Here is a 16,593-nt window from a genome sequence, read left to right as displayed (position 1 = left end):
TGCAACATTAAGAGATGCCTGTGTTGCAATGAAATCCGGAACAAACGGACTGATTTTTCCTCAAATGTCACTGGGGAGAAATTCACAATAAAACATAGGTTAACATGCAGTTCCTCCTATGTCATATATTTACTTGAGTGTCGTTGTAAACTTCAATACATAGGTTCGTAATCGGTTAAACAAACACAGACAAAATGTTAGAAATAAATTCTTACTTCATGGGGTCTCCAGGCATTGCGCCACATTTCATCCAGGAGAACAGGACATCTATATGGTCACTCCAGTTGATCATATCCCGGTTGACACTGCAAATCGGTTTGATACGTTAAAGAAGAAAGAGATTTACTGGATGTATAAGCTGTCAACAGTAGCACCGAAGGGGCTCAATGAAATGGTGGAAACGGTCCTATAAACCGATATGTGCATTGCCACTTACATCTACCGCTGGTCATGATAATTTTCCTCCCCACTAGGTTTGGTATTTACCATCATTTTGCACCTATCATCATTTTATATTTTTTATATCTTAATATATATTTCTTATATATATTATATTTATACATTAGTTGTGTCTTTTTATCAATGTATTTTAGCCACAAAATACATATCAAAATTCTCTATCTATTGCCATTATTGATAAAATATGGTAATAAATTTCAACCCATCACTAATAAGGATATAATTATTAATACAGACATCTGATAACCAATTTGCCATGAAAGAAAAATTAAACATGTATGGTTTTAAACAAATTTATTTTAGATTAACTTACTATATTTTATATAATATATTTTATATTAATATTTTTTATGTATCATTATTTCTCTTTTCTCCTGTGCAAATCTTGTGTATATTCAATTATGCTGCCTATCTATGCCCTATCATGCTGCTGCGTGTCCCATGTTGTGGAGCCGCTGTGTTTTAGATCTCCATTTAATCATGCTGTCTTATTATTGATGCCCCCCATGCTGTGGAGCCGCTGTGCTTATATTTTCAATCATGCTGTGCCCTATCATGTTACGGGTCCCATGGTGTGTGGCCGCTGCGCTCGGATTTCTAACATTCTGTGCGTCACGGATACATAGTAAACAAGTAAACACACGCTAGCTTTCACTTCCCCTTGATACATCCCGGCGAATGGTTACTCTGTTTCCGTCTATGCATCACAACAAAATGCCACATAGTAGCGCATGCGCTCTCATGAATTGGAGCCATGTGCCAACGTTGCTCTGATGTTTCCCTTTTTGTTTACAAAACGCTACATAGTAGCGCATGCGCAGTGACAACTCACAGCTCCGTGATAAGCAGTCTGTATGTGAGCCTTCAGCGCTGTCTAAACAGCCCCTTGGCCCCTTATTATATATCTTACTGAGAGTGTATATGTATTCACTTGTTTTTTGCTTTTGTAATGTTTTAATATGTATAATGTGATGACCTTTCACCCGGATGCAGAGTGAGCCCGGGCTTTTTAACCACGAGTGCTTGCAGTGTATTTCATATGCCTGAGGAAGAGCCTTGCATAAGTCTCGAAACTAATTGTTGCAATAAATTCCTTTTATACCAAGAAATTCTTCTGCTTTGGCATACCATTTACTAAATTCGAGGGGAAGCGCTTTGGAACTGAGTAATCATTTTTATGTGTTCCATGATATGGTTCACACACCTGGAATCTAACCTGAGAAGTTCTGCATGGTACATGACCTTCATGCCATCAATGCTGCCACAGTTCTGGATACTCCTATTGTTCCAAACCCACATACACTGCTCAGCTCAATACCACTAGATGCCATGTTTTTTTTACTGTTCTGGACTTAGCCAATGCTTTCTTCAGCGTTCCTTTGCATCCAAACTGCCAATACCTCTTTGCCTTTACTCACCAAGGAGGACAATACACCTGGACACACTTGCTACAGGGAGCTCAAAACTCCCCCAATCACTTTTCTCAAGCCTTATCCAACTGTCTACATCCATGGTTATGTGCCCATCCTTAATGTGACTTTACTTCAATATGTGGATGACCTTCTACTCTGTGCCACATCTCAAGATGAGTGTGCCACCACTTTGGTTGATCTGCTATCTTTTCTTTCTTCAATCAACTGCAAGGTGTCCCTTGGAAAAGCTTAATGGGCACAACAAAAAATAGTCTTCCTAGGACATTGTATCTCTCAAGGTGCTAAACACCTCAAAGAAGACAGGAAGCAAGCCATACAAGAGATTCCTGTACCTACAACTGACAAGCAACTACAAGCCTTTCATGGTATGATCACTTACTGCCGACAATGGATTCCGGAAGCCTCAGCACTGATGCAACCTCTGTATGATGCCATTCCAGCTAGGACTCAGAAGCAACCACTTTCATGGGAAGCCATACAGTGTTTGAACCGCTTAAAAGACATTATTGTGTCCGCTCCTGCACTTGATATCTGGAACTATGAACTACCGTTTTATTTGTTTGTCTCTGAAACAAAGGGTCATGCCTCTGGAGTCCTTACACAAAAACATGGAGACAAGTTGAGACCTTTGGGATACTACTTCTGCAGACTAGATCCTGTTGCACAAACTGCACCCACCTGACTTTGAACTGTGATAGCTGCTAAAGACCTTTTGGACAAGACTTCGGACATCATTTTTGGATATTCTATCATTATCCTCGCTTCATATTATCTGAAAGTTATTTTGACTCAATGCCAAAGAAATCCAATTTCTCTACAAAGACAAATGAAGATTCAATGCTCTCTCTTTCTTATTTTCTGATAAAATCACTGTTCAAAGATGCCCAATCCTAAATCAATCCTCTGCTTCCTCTCTCGAGGGGGGATGATGAAGAAAAACAAATTGGACAAAATGATGGTGACCCTAAGCACAATTGTTTAGAGGTTACGGAAATGGAGACATCACATCTACCAACGGACAATACAACCTTTACTCTCCCCACAAACGGGTCCAGATATGCTGATGAAAGTGGCAACTTCCACACAGGATACTCAGTGGTTAGCCCATTCAAGGAAGACTACTCCCTTCCAGTGTTTCAGCACAAGAGGTGGAACTTGTTGCCCTAACTAAAGCCTGCCGTATCTTGGAAGGAGAAACCACCAACTTCTACACGGACTCTGCCTATGGGCATGGAGTGGCGCTGGACTTCGGATTAAAATGGGCCTGAAGGGGGTACATGACTACAAATGGAACCCCTACAAAGACCCTGACTGAAGTCTTAAAATTTCCTGAACAAGTGGCAATCATCAAAGTCAAAGCGCATGGAAGATTGGACTCTGAAGAAGCCAAAGAAAACTTCTTAGCAGACCAGGCAGCTAAAGAAACTGCAATACTGCCCTTTGCTCGAGAGGAATCAGGGGTATACGTAGTGACAAGAAAACTGAAGAAAGGATCAGAAGAACCAGAAGAGGAAAAGGAAAACTCCGAACTCAAGACACTGAAACAGTTGCAGACTCAAGCCTTGAACAAATGAAAGAGAAAATGGGAGCTGAACTCAGTGAATCAGATGGCCTATAAAGAAAAGCAAACAAGATTTGTCTTCACCAAGGGAGTGACTCTATGGGCTCATGGAGTCACCCACAGAGGAAAAAACCAAATGGCCACTTCTATCAACAAAATCTACCTTGCACCAGGAATAACAACACCAGTTGAACAATATATTAAGGGATGGGACACCGGCAACACCTGTAACCCTGAAGGAACAGAAGTTACTCCGAAGAAGCACTTGGCCAAACCTTGCTACCCATTTCAGAGGAACTAGATTGACCACATGCAATTGCCTAAAATTGAAAAGTTTGAATACATTCTAATTGCAGTGGACATTTTCTCAGGATGGCCAGAAGCCTACCCAGTAACTAATATTACAGCAAAGACTACTGTAAAGAAACTACTAACTGAACTGGTATGTAGATTTGAAGTCCCTGAAGTAATTGAAAGCGACCAAGGACCGGCTTTCATTGCGGATATTACAAGAGAACTTTGGAAGATGGTGGGAACAGACCTCGGACTCCATACTCCATATCATCCCCAGAGCAGTGGGAAAGTTGAACAACTACATGGCACCCTAAAGAACAAAATCCTAAAAGCCAGTAAAGAACTGTCCCTTCCATGGTCAGAAATGCTGCCCATAGTCCTGTACTGTTAGAAACACACCTCAACAGCCAACAGTCTAACCCCAACAGTCCTTAAGCTAGGATGTTATTACCCTCAGCAGCTTAGTGCAGGAAATTATAGTTTGGTAAAATTTGTTCTTACCCTGTGTAATGAGCTGAAAGTAATGCATGTTGTAGATTTATTCTTCCATTCCACATCTAGACACTGAACCAGGAAATTACAATCTGCAGCCCAGAGAATTTGTCCTCGTGAAAAGACACAAGGGGGCCGCTGGAACCTGGATTTGAAGGTCCTTATCAGGTTCTACTGACGACTCTGGTTTCGGTAAAACTGGAAGGAAAATCAACATGGATACATACTGCAAGAGGGTTCCTACACCATGCTCCTGATACATATCCTTTTTTGTATAAGTGGAGTGCAAACCCAGCAACCCAATCTGACTCCACCACACTACTGGACTGACTTGACAATGACCCAAGAGTTGTATCCCACGTTTTCACAACTTTTCCAGTGCCCAAGTGGCTACTTTTAAATTTGACTACTGTGACATAGTGAATTGTCCCGAGGTGCCAAAACAATGTCTTATGCATGGGGATGACAATTCACTATGCACAGGTGTGACGTATGACTACTGGGGGAACAACTGTGGATATTGAACCTACTATTTCAGCTTATCTGAACCAAATTGATACATCGGACCCAAACATGACCGAGGGAATTCCCCCCATGAGAACAACCATCCTGTATGCCAATGGTGCAAGTGTATACCCAGCAGAGTAGCGTGAACATAGAAGTCCCAGGTAAAGGATTAGTCTGACTACAAAGGGGGGCGGTTCACCATGAGCCGCTCGTCTCAATTCAGTAAAGCATCCCATACCCATTTTTTTTTCTCCACCTGAACTTGGGACTATTAAGCAGAACGCACCGTAGGGAAAGATGGAAGAAAACAAAGTTCTTAGGGGGGAATTGTTTGGCTTATAATATATTGATGTATTGATCGCTGTGTCTGTATTCATTTAGGCCTTTGCTAAAATGCTAGAGATTTTATTGCAAGAACCTTGGGGTGAAAATTATGGAGGCAGGAGGTCTAAACATTGGGCTTTGTGGAAAAATGCAGAAATCTCAAGCTAGAGGGCTTGCAAAATAAAGACTTATGCTACCCCACGTTCAAATGACTAATCAGCATATAGAATGATGCATAGTTTTACCCTTCAACCCATATACGTCAGAATGCTATCTGCCTTGAGACGACTCCATGCGGGAGTAGAAAGACTAAACATCTGACAAACAGAACTTTTGTCAAGAAATTAAGGGACACTAGATATGCAAATATATACGGACACAATATTTGAACAACCAATCAAACTGTAACATATTAATTGAGATGTCATAACTAACCCTCCCTAAACCTCCTTCTTAGCACAATGTAAAAACCAACTGTTTTTCCTGAATTAAAAGAGAACTCCCTGGGATACGGAGAAGGGAACTCATACCAACCTCGCCTGGTGTGAATTTTCTTACGTCGACACTGGGCAAAAACAGAACAGCGGTAGTCACTCACAGATTAACCAACATGAACCAATCCTTAACACTGCCAAAGTCCACTGTTCATCCCGGTCTGAGGAGCATCGAGTCGGTTACCCCGCGGTGAGTGCGGATATGCTTTTTTCAGTCTTCATTGCTTAGACCACTGTATTTTGCCTGCAATTGCAAAAGCAATCGCATTGCTAAGGATCAATGGTGAGCCTAGATGCTGCAGTCACTATTACAGCTGGCCAAAAAAGACAAAAAAAGGTGTCCGGTACTCACCGCTTCAGTTCTGATTATACGGCTCCCATGATGGGAGCCGTATAATCAGAACTGAAGCGGTGAGTGCAGGACTCCTGTTTTTGTCTTTTTTGGTCACTACATTGATTGCTGCATATTTTTCCTAGCACCACCGCACCTGAAGTTTCTGGTTTCTGCCCGAGTACCGCCATTGTCCATCTCGTCGTGCTGTGTGGATAAGGTATCAGTGCCACTGGTTCTGTTCTTATTTGTATACTATTACAGCTGGCCCTAACTGCGGATGGTGTGGACACAGCTTTTGTGTGAATATGTAACTTTGCTGTATTTAAAGCCCCCAGTATGATTTTTTATCACAGAAAGCAGTGCTCCTTGCCACATGATGTGTAGAACAATACAAAAGAGTCATATTCAATTAAGTTATTCTAATCTGCATAGATCCCATATATCAGATTCCTACAAAACATAATTTTATGGCATATCTTAGCAATATATAATAACAATTACAAGATGGAAACATCTATTTAATATTCACACAGGGGTGTGGAAATTAAAAAAAAAACTACTTGTCCAAGGGACAAAAGCGGAACACAATCTACTTGTCCCTCTAGAAAATCCACTTGTCCTGGTAAATGAAATAATTTCAGCCAAAATAGTATGATCCATCCCACTAGACCACCAGGGATGGTTATAAGATCCCTTTAGACACTGCTGTCAACTTTGATGATCTAATGGTTTAATAGCCAGCTACGGCGATTGCAGCATGCCAGGCTATTAGTGGCGGGAGAGCTGTAGCAAGCTCCTTTTACGCCCGAGGCAAGCCCAGAAAAGTCTAGATGTAACTTTTTGATCACCTTATAAAAAATTTCTCATATGAAGTAACCAAAATGAGCAATTCTGGACTATTTGTTTACATTTACACCGTTCACCGTATGGTTTCATTAACAATATATTTTAATAGTCTGGACATTTCCACATGCAGCGATACCACTTATTTATTTTTGTACATTATTTTTATTTAAAGAAAATTGGAAACTTTTATTAGGAAAGGGGCTTATTCACATATATACTCACTTTTTAAAATATTTTAATCACAATTTTTCAGTCTTCATAGGGACTTATATATGGAGTCTTTTGCTTGGAAAACACTGAACAAAGCTGTGTTACTGGGGGGGTTCTGCTTCTCCAGTTTATGTGGTGAATTTTATTTACTCTAATTTATGTGTCAAAAAAGGCTGGAAGTTGCATTTAGTTACTAGATAACTACACCACCCAGCATGCCCTGATACAGCCTATGGTTGTGTGGGTGTTGCAGCATGTTGTACTGTATAGTAGTACAGTTAAGGTTATTGTGTAACATGTTGGGAGTTGTAGTTTTGGTCCATGTCAGCTACTAAGCCATAGGCTGTATCAAGCAATACTGGGAATTGCAGTTAGTAACTAGAACACCCAGCATGCCCTGATACAGCCTATGGCTCTGCGGCTGACCCGAACCAAAACTACAACTCCCAGCATGTTACACTTGGTTATGGTTTTGGTTATGGTTTTGGTTATGGTGCAACATGCTGGAAGTTGTAGTTTTGGTTCGGGCGTGTTTGCGTGCATCCGTGGGGCTCTTGGTCGGCGGGCGAGTATGAAGAAGGGGCAGGATTCTGGTGGTGCAATTTAGTGCAGGTGGCCAGAAGCCACTAAAAATAAATAAAATTAGATAGCACAACTGACATCAGCGCCGCCCCCACGAGACACGGGCCCTTGGGCACTGCCCTAATGCCTAACGTGTCAGTCCGTTCCTGTACAAAACATTCATGCATACACATATACATGCACCGGCCACTGCCCCGTTATCATACATACACACACACACACACCCGTCACTGCCCCCCCACATCATACATTACATACACACATCACAGATACATCATACACACACTCACACTATACATATACACACACCATATATGGTGTATATATGGTGTGTGTATATGTATAGTGTGAGTGTATGTGTATGATGTATCTGTGATGTGTGTATGTAATGTATGATGTGGGGGGGCAGTGACGGGTGTGTGTGTGTGTGCGTGTATGGCCATATGCACACATCATACATACACCAGCCGCTGCCCCCCCCCACATCATACATTACATACACACATCACACATACACAGACATCATACACACATCACACATACACTCACACCATACATATACACCATACATATGCACTCATCATACATACACCCGTCGCTGCCCCCCACATCATACATTACATACACACATCCACTCACACCATAAATATACAACCACCCTTCCTGCCGCCTGCATTCTCGGCCTCCTCACCTGAGCTGGCCATGAGTGGACATCAGAGCTGTAGTCCAGGGCGCAATAGCAGCTAGGCTGCATGAACTCTCTTTTCATCCACAATAAAGACCGCCCCCTACATACACCCTGAGCGCCGGTGTGAGGGGGAAGTCGGTCTGTCCCTGCTTGCCTGATACAGGACTAAATTTATGAAAAATTCACCTGCCCGGCGCCTGGAACTACATGTCCCGGGCATCGGGCGAGAGAATTTCCACATCCTTGTTCACAAGTTACCTTCAATTATATCTATAGTTGCTTTGTCTTCTTTCATAGTCACAGGAATCTCCTCCTCTTCCTCTTTAATTTCATCTTTAACAATGATCTGCAAACTCTGAAGACTTTCATCCTATTTTGTAAATGAAAAACAGAACATTAATAATAGTAGTATACAAGACATGACCTAAAATCATGACCTAAAATAATTAGTTGTAGGAATGTTTAGTTCCACCTACCTGATCATCTGGAAAATCTGGGTAATAAAGGGGACTGGAGCAATTCTCTGATAAGTAATCTGCAAAAAAGACATGGACAAGTTTTGAATAGCTTCAGTTTTGCTACAAAACCTTGCATTTTGCTTCAGGTAGATCTTCACTTAACATGGACATTCAGCTCGAACACTCCGAGTTCAACAATGAATTTGGTCAGTTGCACTACAGAAATTTTTCTATGGTTGGCAAATATCTTAAATTGCTAATGATTTCTCAGATTTTGTTTTAGAACAATGAGCAACACCTATCTTATCCATGCTGTTTGAATAAATACAGACCTTACTGTAGGCAAATCTTGGATTCTAGGTGAGAAATATGCTTGTCTATGAAGTCCTTTACCTATGGATCAAACATAAGCATGACAATGTGGTCAATATAATGAACTAAAGTGTTTGACCCAAGGACTCTAGATTTATATGGACAATACTAGTAAATTTCAAAACTTGGCCTAAAAAAAGTCCCCTGTGGTCTTCAATTTCCTCATAGAATTTAAAAGAGTTATCTGGGAACAGAAACACAGAGCTATTTTTTTCCAAAAATATCACCATCTTGTTATCAGGTTGTGTGTGGTTTTACAAGTTGGCTCTATTCACCTCAATGGAACTAAGCTGTAATACCAGACACAACCTGAGAACAGAGGTGGTGCTGTTTTGGGAAGACATTCACTCAGTGTTTCTATACATGGTAAATCCCCTTAAAGGGTACCTCTCATCAAATAAACTTTTGATATATTTTAGATTAATGAATGTTGAATAACTTTCCAATAGCATGTTAATGAAAAATATGCTTCTTTCTATTGTATTTTCCTGATCAGTCCTGTGAGCAAGCATTTCTGACTCATGCTGGAGTCCTAAACACTCAGAGCTGCCAGCCTGCTTTGTTCACAGCCAAACAGGCTGTGAACAAAGCAGGCTGGCAGCTCTGAGTGTTCTCCTTTGTGAACAAAGCAGACTGGCAGCTCGTAGTGTTTAGGACTCCAGCATGAGTCTGAAATGCTTGCTGCCAGGACTGGTAGGGAGACCCCTAGTGGTCATTTCTTCAAAGTGGAAAATTAAATAGAAAGAAGCATATTTTTTTAATAACATGCAATTGTGAAGTTATTCTGCATACATTAATCTATAATATATCAAAAGTTTTTCTGATGAGAGGTACCCTTTAAAGCGTACCTGTCAGATCCCACAGAAAAAAAATTTATATGTTACTCATTACCTAATCCTGACCATGTACATCTAATTAGTGATTATATCTCTATCACCTTTATTTATTATAAAAATACCTCTTTTAATTAGCTCACAGTGTTAGAAATCAGGGGAAGGGGGCATGTCCATCTCTTGTGGTGGTGGGAAATGATTGGTTTGTCTGCTCATGCAGCCTTGTCCATGAGTCATCACTTGTCCATGACTCTTGTCCATGACTCATAAACAAGCCTGATGCTGCTGCAGGACTGGTTAGTGTCCCAGTAGGTGTGGGGACCCCTAGTGATGGGATTTTTATGAGCAATTTTCTTTATTAAATAATTAAAAAAAAATTACAATCATATTAAAGGGGTACTCCCATGGCCAACTTTTTTTTTAAATCAACTGGTGCCATCAAATTAAACAGATTTGTACATTAGTTCTATAAAAAAATCTTAATCCTTTCAGTACTTTTTAGGGGCTGTATACTACAGAGGAAATGCTTTTCTTTTTGGATTTCTCTTATGTCACGACCACAGTGCTCTCTGCTGACCTCTGCTTTCCATTTTACATAGTTACATAGTTAGTACGGTCGAAAAAATACATATGTCCATCAAGTTCAACCAGGGAATTGAAGGGTAGGGGTGTGGCGCGATATTGGGGAAGGGAGGGGATTTTATATTTCTTCATAAGCATTAATGTTATTTTGTTCCAGGAATGTATCTAATCCTGTTTTAAAGCTGTTAATTTTTCCTGCTGTGACCAGTTCCTGAGGTAGACTGTTCCATAAATTCACAGTTCTCATGGTAAAGAAGGCGTGTCGCCCCTTGAGACTAAACTTTTTCTTCTCCAGACGGAGGGAGTGCCCCCTCGTCCTTTGGGGGGGGGGGGGTTTAACCTGGAACAGTTTTTCTCCATATTTTTTGTATGGGCCATTAATATACTTATATACATTTATCATATCCACCCTTAAAAGTCTCTTCTCAAGACTAAACAATTGTAACTCCTTTAATCGCTCCTCATAGCTAAGATGTTCCATGCCCCATATTAGTTTAGTCGCGCGTCTCTGCACCCTTTCCAGCTCCACAGTGTCCCTTTTATGGACTGGTGCCCGAAACTGAACTGCATATTCCAGATGAGGCCGTACCAATGCTTTATAAAGGGGGAGTATTATGTCCCTGTCCCTCGAGTCCATGCCTCTTTTGATACATGACAATATCCTGCCGGCTTTGGAAGCAGCAGCCTGACATTGCATGCTATTCTGTAGTCTGTGATCTACAAGTACACCCAGATCCTTCTCTACCAGTGACTCTGACAGTTTTATCCCCCCTAAGACATACGATGCATGCAGGTTATTAGTAGTGTTGCTCGCGAATATTCGCAATGCGAATTTTATTCGCGAATATCGCATAGTCGCGAATTCGCGAATATTCGCGAATATAGCACTACATATTCGTAATTACGAATAGTCTTTTTTTTTTTTTTTTTCACAGTACACATCACAGTGATCATCCCTTTCTGCTTCCAGCTTGTGTGGTGTAAAGAAGGCTCTAATACTTCTGTGTGAGATCGGTGTGCGAATTTTCGTTATGTTAATTTCTGTATATGCTAATTTTCGCATATGTGAATTTTCGCATATGCGAATTTTCACATATGCGAAAATAAATCGAGAATATTACGAATATGCGAATATTCGCGAATATATGACGAATATTCGCGAATATTCGCGAATTCGAATATGGCCTATGCCGCTCAACACTAGTTATTAGTACTCAGATGCATAACTTTACATTTATCCACATTGAACCTCATTTGCCAAGTGGATGCCCAGACACTTAGTCTATCCAAGTCATCTTGTAACCTATACACCTCCTCTATAGACTGTACTATCCTACAAAGCTTGGTGTCATCTGCAAAGATAGAAACAGAGCTGTTAATATCATCCTCTATATCATTGATAAATTAAACAACAGCGGTCCCAGTACAGAACCTTGGGGTACACCACTAATTACCGGGGACCAATCATTGACCACCACTCTCTGGGTACGATCCATGAGCCAGTGTTCAATCCAGTTACAAACTAAAATTTCCAAACCCAAAGACCTTAACTTACCTGTCAGACGTCTATGAGGGACAGTATCAAACGCTTTAGCAAAATCCAGAAACACTATATCCACAGCCATTCCTCTGTCAAGGCTTCTACTCGCCTCTTCATAAAAGCAAATTAGATTGGTTTGACAACTTCTATCTTTAGTAAACCCATGCTGGCTATCACTTATAATACAATTATCCCCTATGTATTCCTGTATGTAATCCCTTATAAGTCCTTCAAACAATGCATAATGCACGTTAAACTTACCGGTCTATAGTTTCCTGGGGAAGACCTAGAGCCCTTTTTGAAGATTGGCACCACATTCGCCTTGCGCCAGTCCCTTGGCTCAATACAAGACACCAGTGAATCTCTAAATATCATGAGCAGGGGTACAGATATTACTGAACTTACCTCTCTAAGAACTTTTGGGTGCAATCCATCTGGCCCTGGAGATTTGCTTACATTTATATTACTTAACTTACCTTCTACCATCTCTACATTAAGCCAGTTCAGTACATTACATGATGTGTTACGAGCACTGACCTGTCCAATGTCAGCTCCTCCTTCTTCCCTAGTATATACAGAACTAAAGAACCCATTCAGTAGCTCCGCCTTCTCTTGATCGCCCGTGACAACCTCCCCATTATCATTATTAAAGGGTCCTACAGATCCTTGGTTTTTTTGCATTTATATATCTAAAAAAATATTTAGGATTAGTTTTGCTTTCTTTGGCCACCTGTCTCTCATTTTGAATTTTTGCTGTTTTTATTACATTTTTACAGATTTTATTAAGCTCTTTGTACTGTTTAAATGTTATAGCTGACCCATCAGATTTGTATTTTTTGAAGGCAATTTTGTTGTTTATTGCTCTTTTAACATCAGTTGTCAGCCATGTAGGATTTAGTTTTAATCATTTATATTTGTTCCCCTTTGGTATATATTTAGCTGTATAGTTATTTAGAGTTGATTTAAAGATGTCCCATTTACCTTCTGTATCAGTATATGAGAACACCTCCCCCCAATCTATGTCCTGTAGTGCAGCCCTCAGCCCAAGGAAATTTGCCTTTTTAAAGTTATATGTTTTTGCCTTCCCCGCCTGTCTTTGTTTTCTACACTTTAAGTAAAAAGTAACTATATTGTGGTCGCTATTACCAAGGTTTTCCCTCACAGTTACATTACCAACCAGCTCTGCATTGTTAGAAATGATCAGATCCAACAAGGCATCACTTCTTGTTGGGTTCTCCACAAACTGGCCAATAAAATTATCCTGCAATAAATTTAGGAATTGTCGCCCCTTTGTAGTTTTAACCAACCCCCGACCCCAATCTATATCTGGATAGTTAAAATCTCCCATTATTACCACTGTACCTGCCTGTGCAGCCCTCTCTGTTTGTTTATGCAGCCGACCTTCTATATCTTCAGTGATATTAGGGGGTCTGTAGATTACACCAAGTATTATTTTTTCAGTATTTCCCTCCTTTTGTAATTCTACCCACAGTGATTCCACCTCCTCAGAATCATCACACACTATGGCGTCGTTCACACTGACTTTCATACCACTTCTAACATACAGACAGAGTCCACCACCTTTTCTGTTCATTCTATCTTTGCGAAACAATGTAAACTCCTGCAGATTGACAGCCCAGTCATGCGAGGAGTCCAGCCATGTCTCAGTGACCCCAACTATATCAATATGTTCCTCCAGTATCAAGGCCTCAAGCTCCCCAATTTTATTTGCTAGGCTTCTGGCATTTGTGAACATACACTTTACATTTCCACTCTTTATGTTATTGGGGTTAATAGGATTCAAGGGTGTAAGTTTTATTTTCCTATGAAGCCTATTCCTATTAACTATTCTAACCCCTCCCTCCGCTCCACCTCCAGGTACATTTATAATTCCCACCTCTCTATCTACACTATCTTCCGCCTCTTTGCTGTAGGTTCCCTCCCCCCAAGTCCCTAGTTTAAATACTCCTCCACCCTTCTAGCCATCTTCTCCCCAAGCACAGCTGCACCCTCCCCATTGAGGTGCAGCCCGTCCCTACGGTAGAGCCGGTAACCGACAGCGAAGTCAGCCCAGTTCTCCATGAACCCAAACCCTTCCTTCCTACACCAGCTTCTGAGCCACTTGTATACCTCCCTGATCTCCCGCTGCCTCTCTGGTGCGGCTCATGGTACTGGTAGTATTTCAGAAAATACTACCTTGGAGGTCCTTGCCTTAAGCTTGCGGCATAAGTCCCTGAAATCATTTTTAAGGACACTCCACCTACCTCTTACTTTGTCATTGGTGCCAATATGTACCATGACTGCTGGGTCCTCTCCAGCCCCGCCCAGCAACCTGTCAACCCGATCCGCAATGTGCCGAACTCGTGCGCCAGGCAGACAACACACTGTTCGGCGATCCCTGTCTTTGTGACAGATTGCCCTGTCTGTCCCCCTAATAATTGAGTCCCCCACCACTAGTACCTGTCTGGCCTGCCTTTTACTCCTCCCTCCCTCCTTACTGGAGCAGACACCCCCCTGGTGGTCAGAGGCAGTATCCTGCTGCAGTTCTGCTAGCTCTATAATGGCATCCCCCTCATCTGCCAAGCGGGCAAACTTGTTGGGGTGTGCCAGTTCAGGACTAGCCTCCCTGACACTTTTTCCCCTACCCCGCTTTCTAACTGTAACCCAGGTAACTGCCTGACTGTCCTGCAACTCCATCCCACTGTCCTCCCCCACCTCTACTCCCGAAAGTGCCTGCTCAGTGAGCAGGAGACTCCTCTCCATGTTGTTAATGCTTCTCATTGTTGCCAGTCGCCCCTCTAGATGCAGGATCTGGGCTTCCAAACGGACAACTAGCACACATCTCGCACAACAATATGCACCCTCAAACTGTTGTTCAAGGATTGCATACATTGAATAGGATTTTAGGAACTGTCCAGAGGCAGCATATGTTTGCTATGGGGATTTTCTCATGCTCTGAACAGTTCCTAAAATGGACAGCAGAAGTCAGGAGAGAGCACTGTGGTCGTGACATAAGATAAATTCAAAAAGAAAAGCATTTCCTCTGTAGTATACAGCTCCCAAAAAGTACTGGAAGGATTAAGATTTTTTAATAAAAGTAATTTACAAATCTATATAGACACAATGGAGAGGCTCCTGTCTGTCTGACCGTCACTAAAGACCCGAGCAACCCAACAAACACCTATACCCACGGTGTATAAAAATAGGGACAATATGTTAAAAGTAAATGGGGCTCAAAGGTCAAAGATATCTGGTTTAAAATAATTAGTATTTATTAATATAGAATGCTAATAGATTAAATAGGGTATGTACAGGGCCCTTGTACTCCCCTAATTAATTTAATTAAATACACAATAATAAAATATAATAATACCAATAACAACTATAAAATTAATCTGCGACATGAGCCTGTAATATCAGTATAGCGATCTAATAATCCTGTGGAACAACACAGTGCAAATGTTCATTCAATTGTTCCTATTCTCAGTGATCTTCAATATACAGCAGATAAAATGTAGCAGCTACAGATATACAGTTAGTCAATTGATGCAATGGTACTGTATCTGTCCGGACAGTGGCAACTCGATCCAACCGATACAATGTAGCGCTTGGTGAACAGTGAACAGTCACTTAAGATCATTCCTTATGCATCTCTGTGTATACCACACATCAAAATGTCATATCAAATCAGCCAGTTTGCAATAAACTCCATACAATGCTCACCACTCCCGGGGTGTCAGGAATCTCCCTTCAATGTAGTCCTGTATGCCGGCTGTATAGGATCTTTCGCCCGGTGACTTGCCTCAGTCAGGGATCGCACTGCTGGAGTCTCGGCCAACTCCTAAGAACGCAGCACTTGGTGGTGGGCACCGTTTGGGGGGACTGCAGCGCTGTCAAGCGGAGTCCCTTAGTCGGACCAGCTGGGAATGGTGGCGGTCAGCAAGCATCAAGTCCTTATTGTGGATAGCCCGATTGGCTTTTCACTTGCAATTAATGTAACGGCTGGATGCGGTATACTGAGTGAATAACCCGGCAGCGTTTCTCGTGCACAGGTCGCGCGCTCAGGAGATAGCGCACTGTAATAGATGCCTTGGATCTGTCGGATGATCGCTATTAATATCAGGCAAGTGTTCTATATTGTGGTCCTGAGCATTATCCCCACCACAATAATGGGAAGATAGTTCACACGTTCCGCTGCTGAAGAAAAAAACGAGGATGGTTTTGAAACGTGTCCAGCGATTTTAAATATGCAATATTGAGCCTAACAATATAGAACACTTGCCTGACATTAATAGCGATCCCCATTTACTTTTAACATAATTTACAAATCTGTTTAACTTTCTGGCACCAGTTTATTTAAAAAAAAAGTTTTCCACAGGAGTACCCCTTTAAAAAGGTCATTAATTTAAGACTTTAACGGCCATTCTTGACGGGACGCACTGGAAGTGTGAAAGGGTCCTAAGGGTTTGGCTGTCTGGACATGCTGGAAGTTTCTGGCACGGAAATTCAGATGCCAGCATACGAAGAAAGAATAGTCATGTCTATGTCTTTCTACCGGGGTCCGCATACAAATGCATTGCAGTC

General features: G+C 41.5%; 1 protein-coding gene across 10 annotated transcripts in view; it reads right to left on the bottom strand.

The window, feature by feature from the left end:
- LOC130282600 (gastrula zinc finger protein XlCGF26.1-like) overlaps nt 1-16,593 on the bottom strand; it is a 381,272-nt gene that overhangs the window by 169,582 nt on the left and 195,097 nt on the right. For 9 of the 10 annotated variants that reach the window (XM_056531000.1, XM_056530995.1, XM_056530993.1 and 6 more), the window contains 2 exons: nt 8,701-8,759; nt 8,483-8,594 (listed from right to left, as the gene is read on the bottom strand). In XM_056531000.1, the coding sequence (XP_056386975.1) occupies nt 8,483-8,594; nt 8,701-8,759 (171 nt within the window). Of the gene's footprint in view, nt 1-8,482; nt 8,595-8,700; nt 8,760-16,593 lie in introns of those variants that run through there. The other variant, XM_056531003.1, reaches the window with a different exon arrangement.

This window comes from Hyla sarda, chromosome 7 (assembly GCF_029499605.1).
Source record: "Hyla sarda isolate aHylSar1 chromosome 7, aHylSar1.hap1, whole genome shotgun sequence".
NCBI classification, from domain to species: domain Eukaryota; kingdom Metazoa; phylum Chordata; class Amphibia; order Anura; family Hylidae; genus Hyla; species Hyla sarda.
Note: the sequence above shows the minus strand (reverse complement) of the source record. Positions and strands in the feature narration are given on the sequence as shown.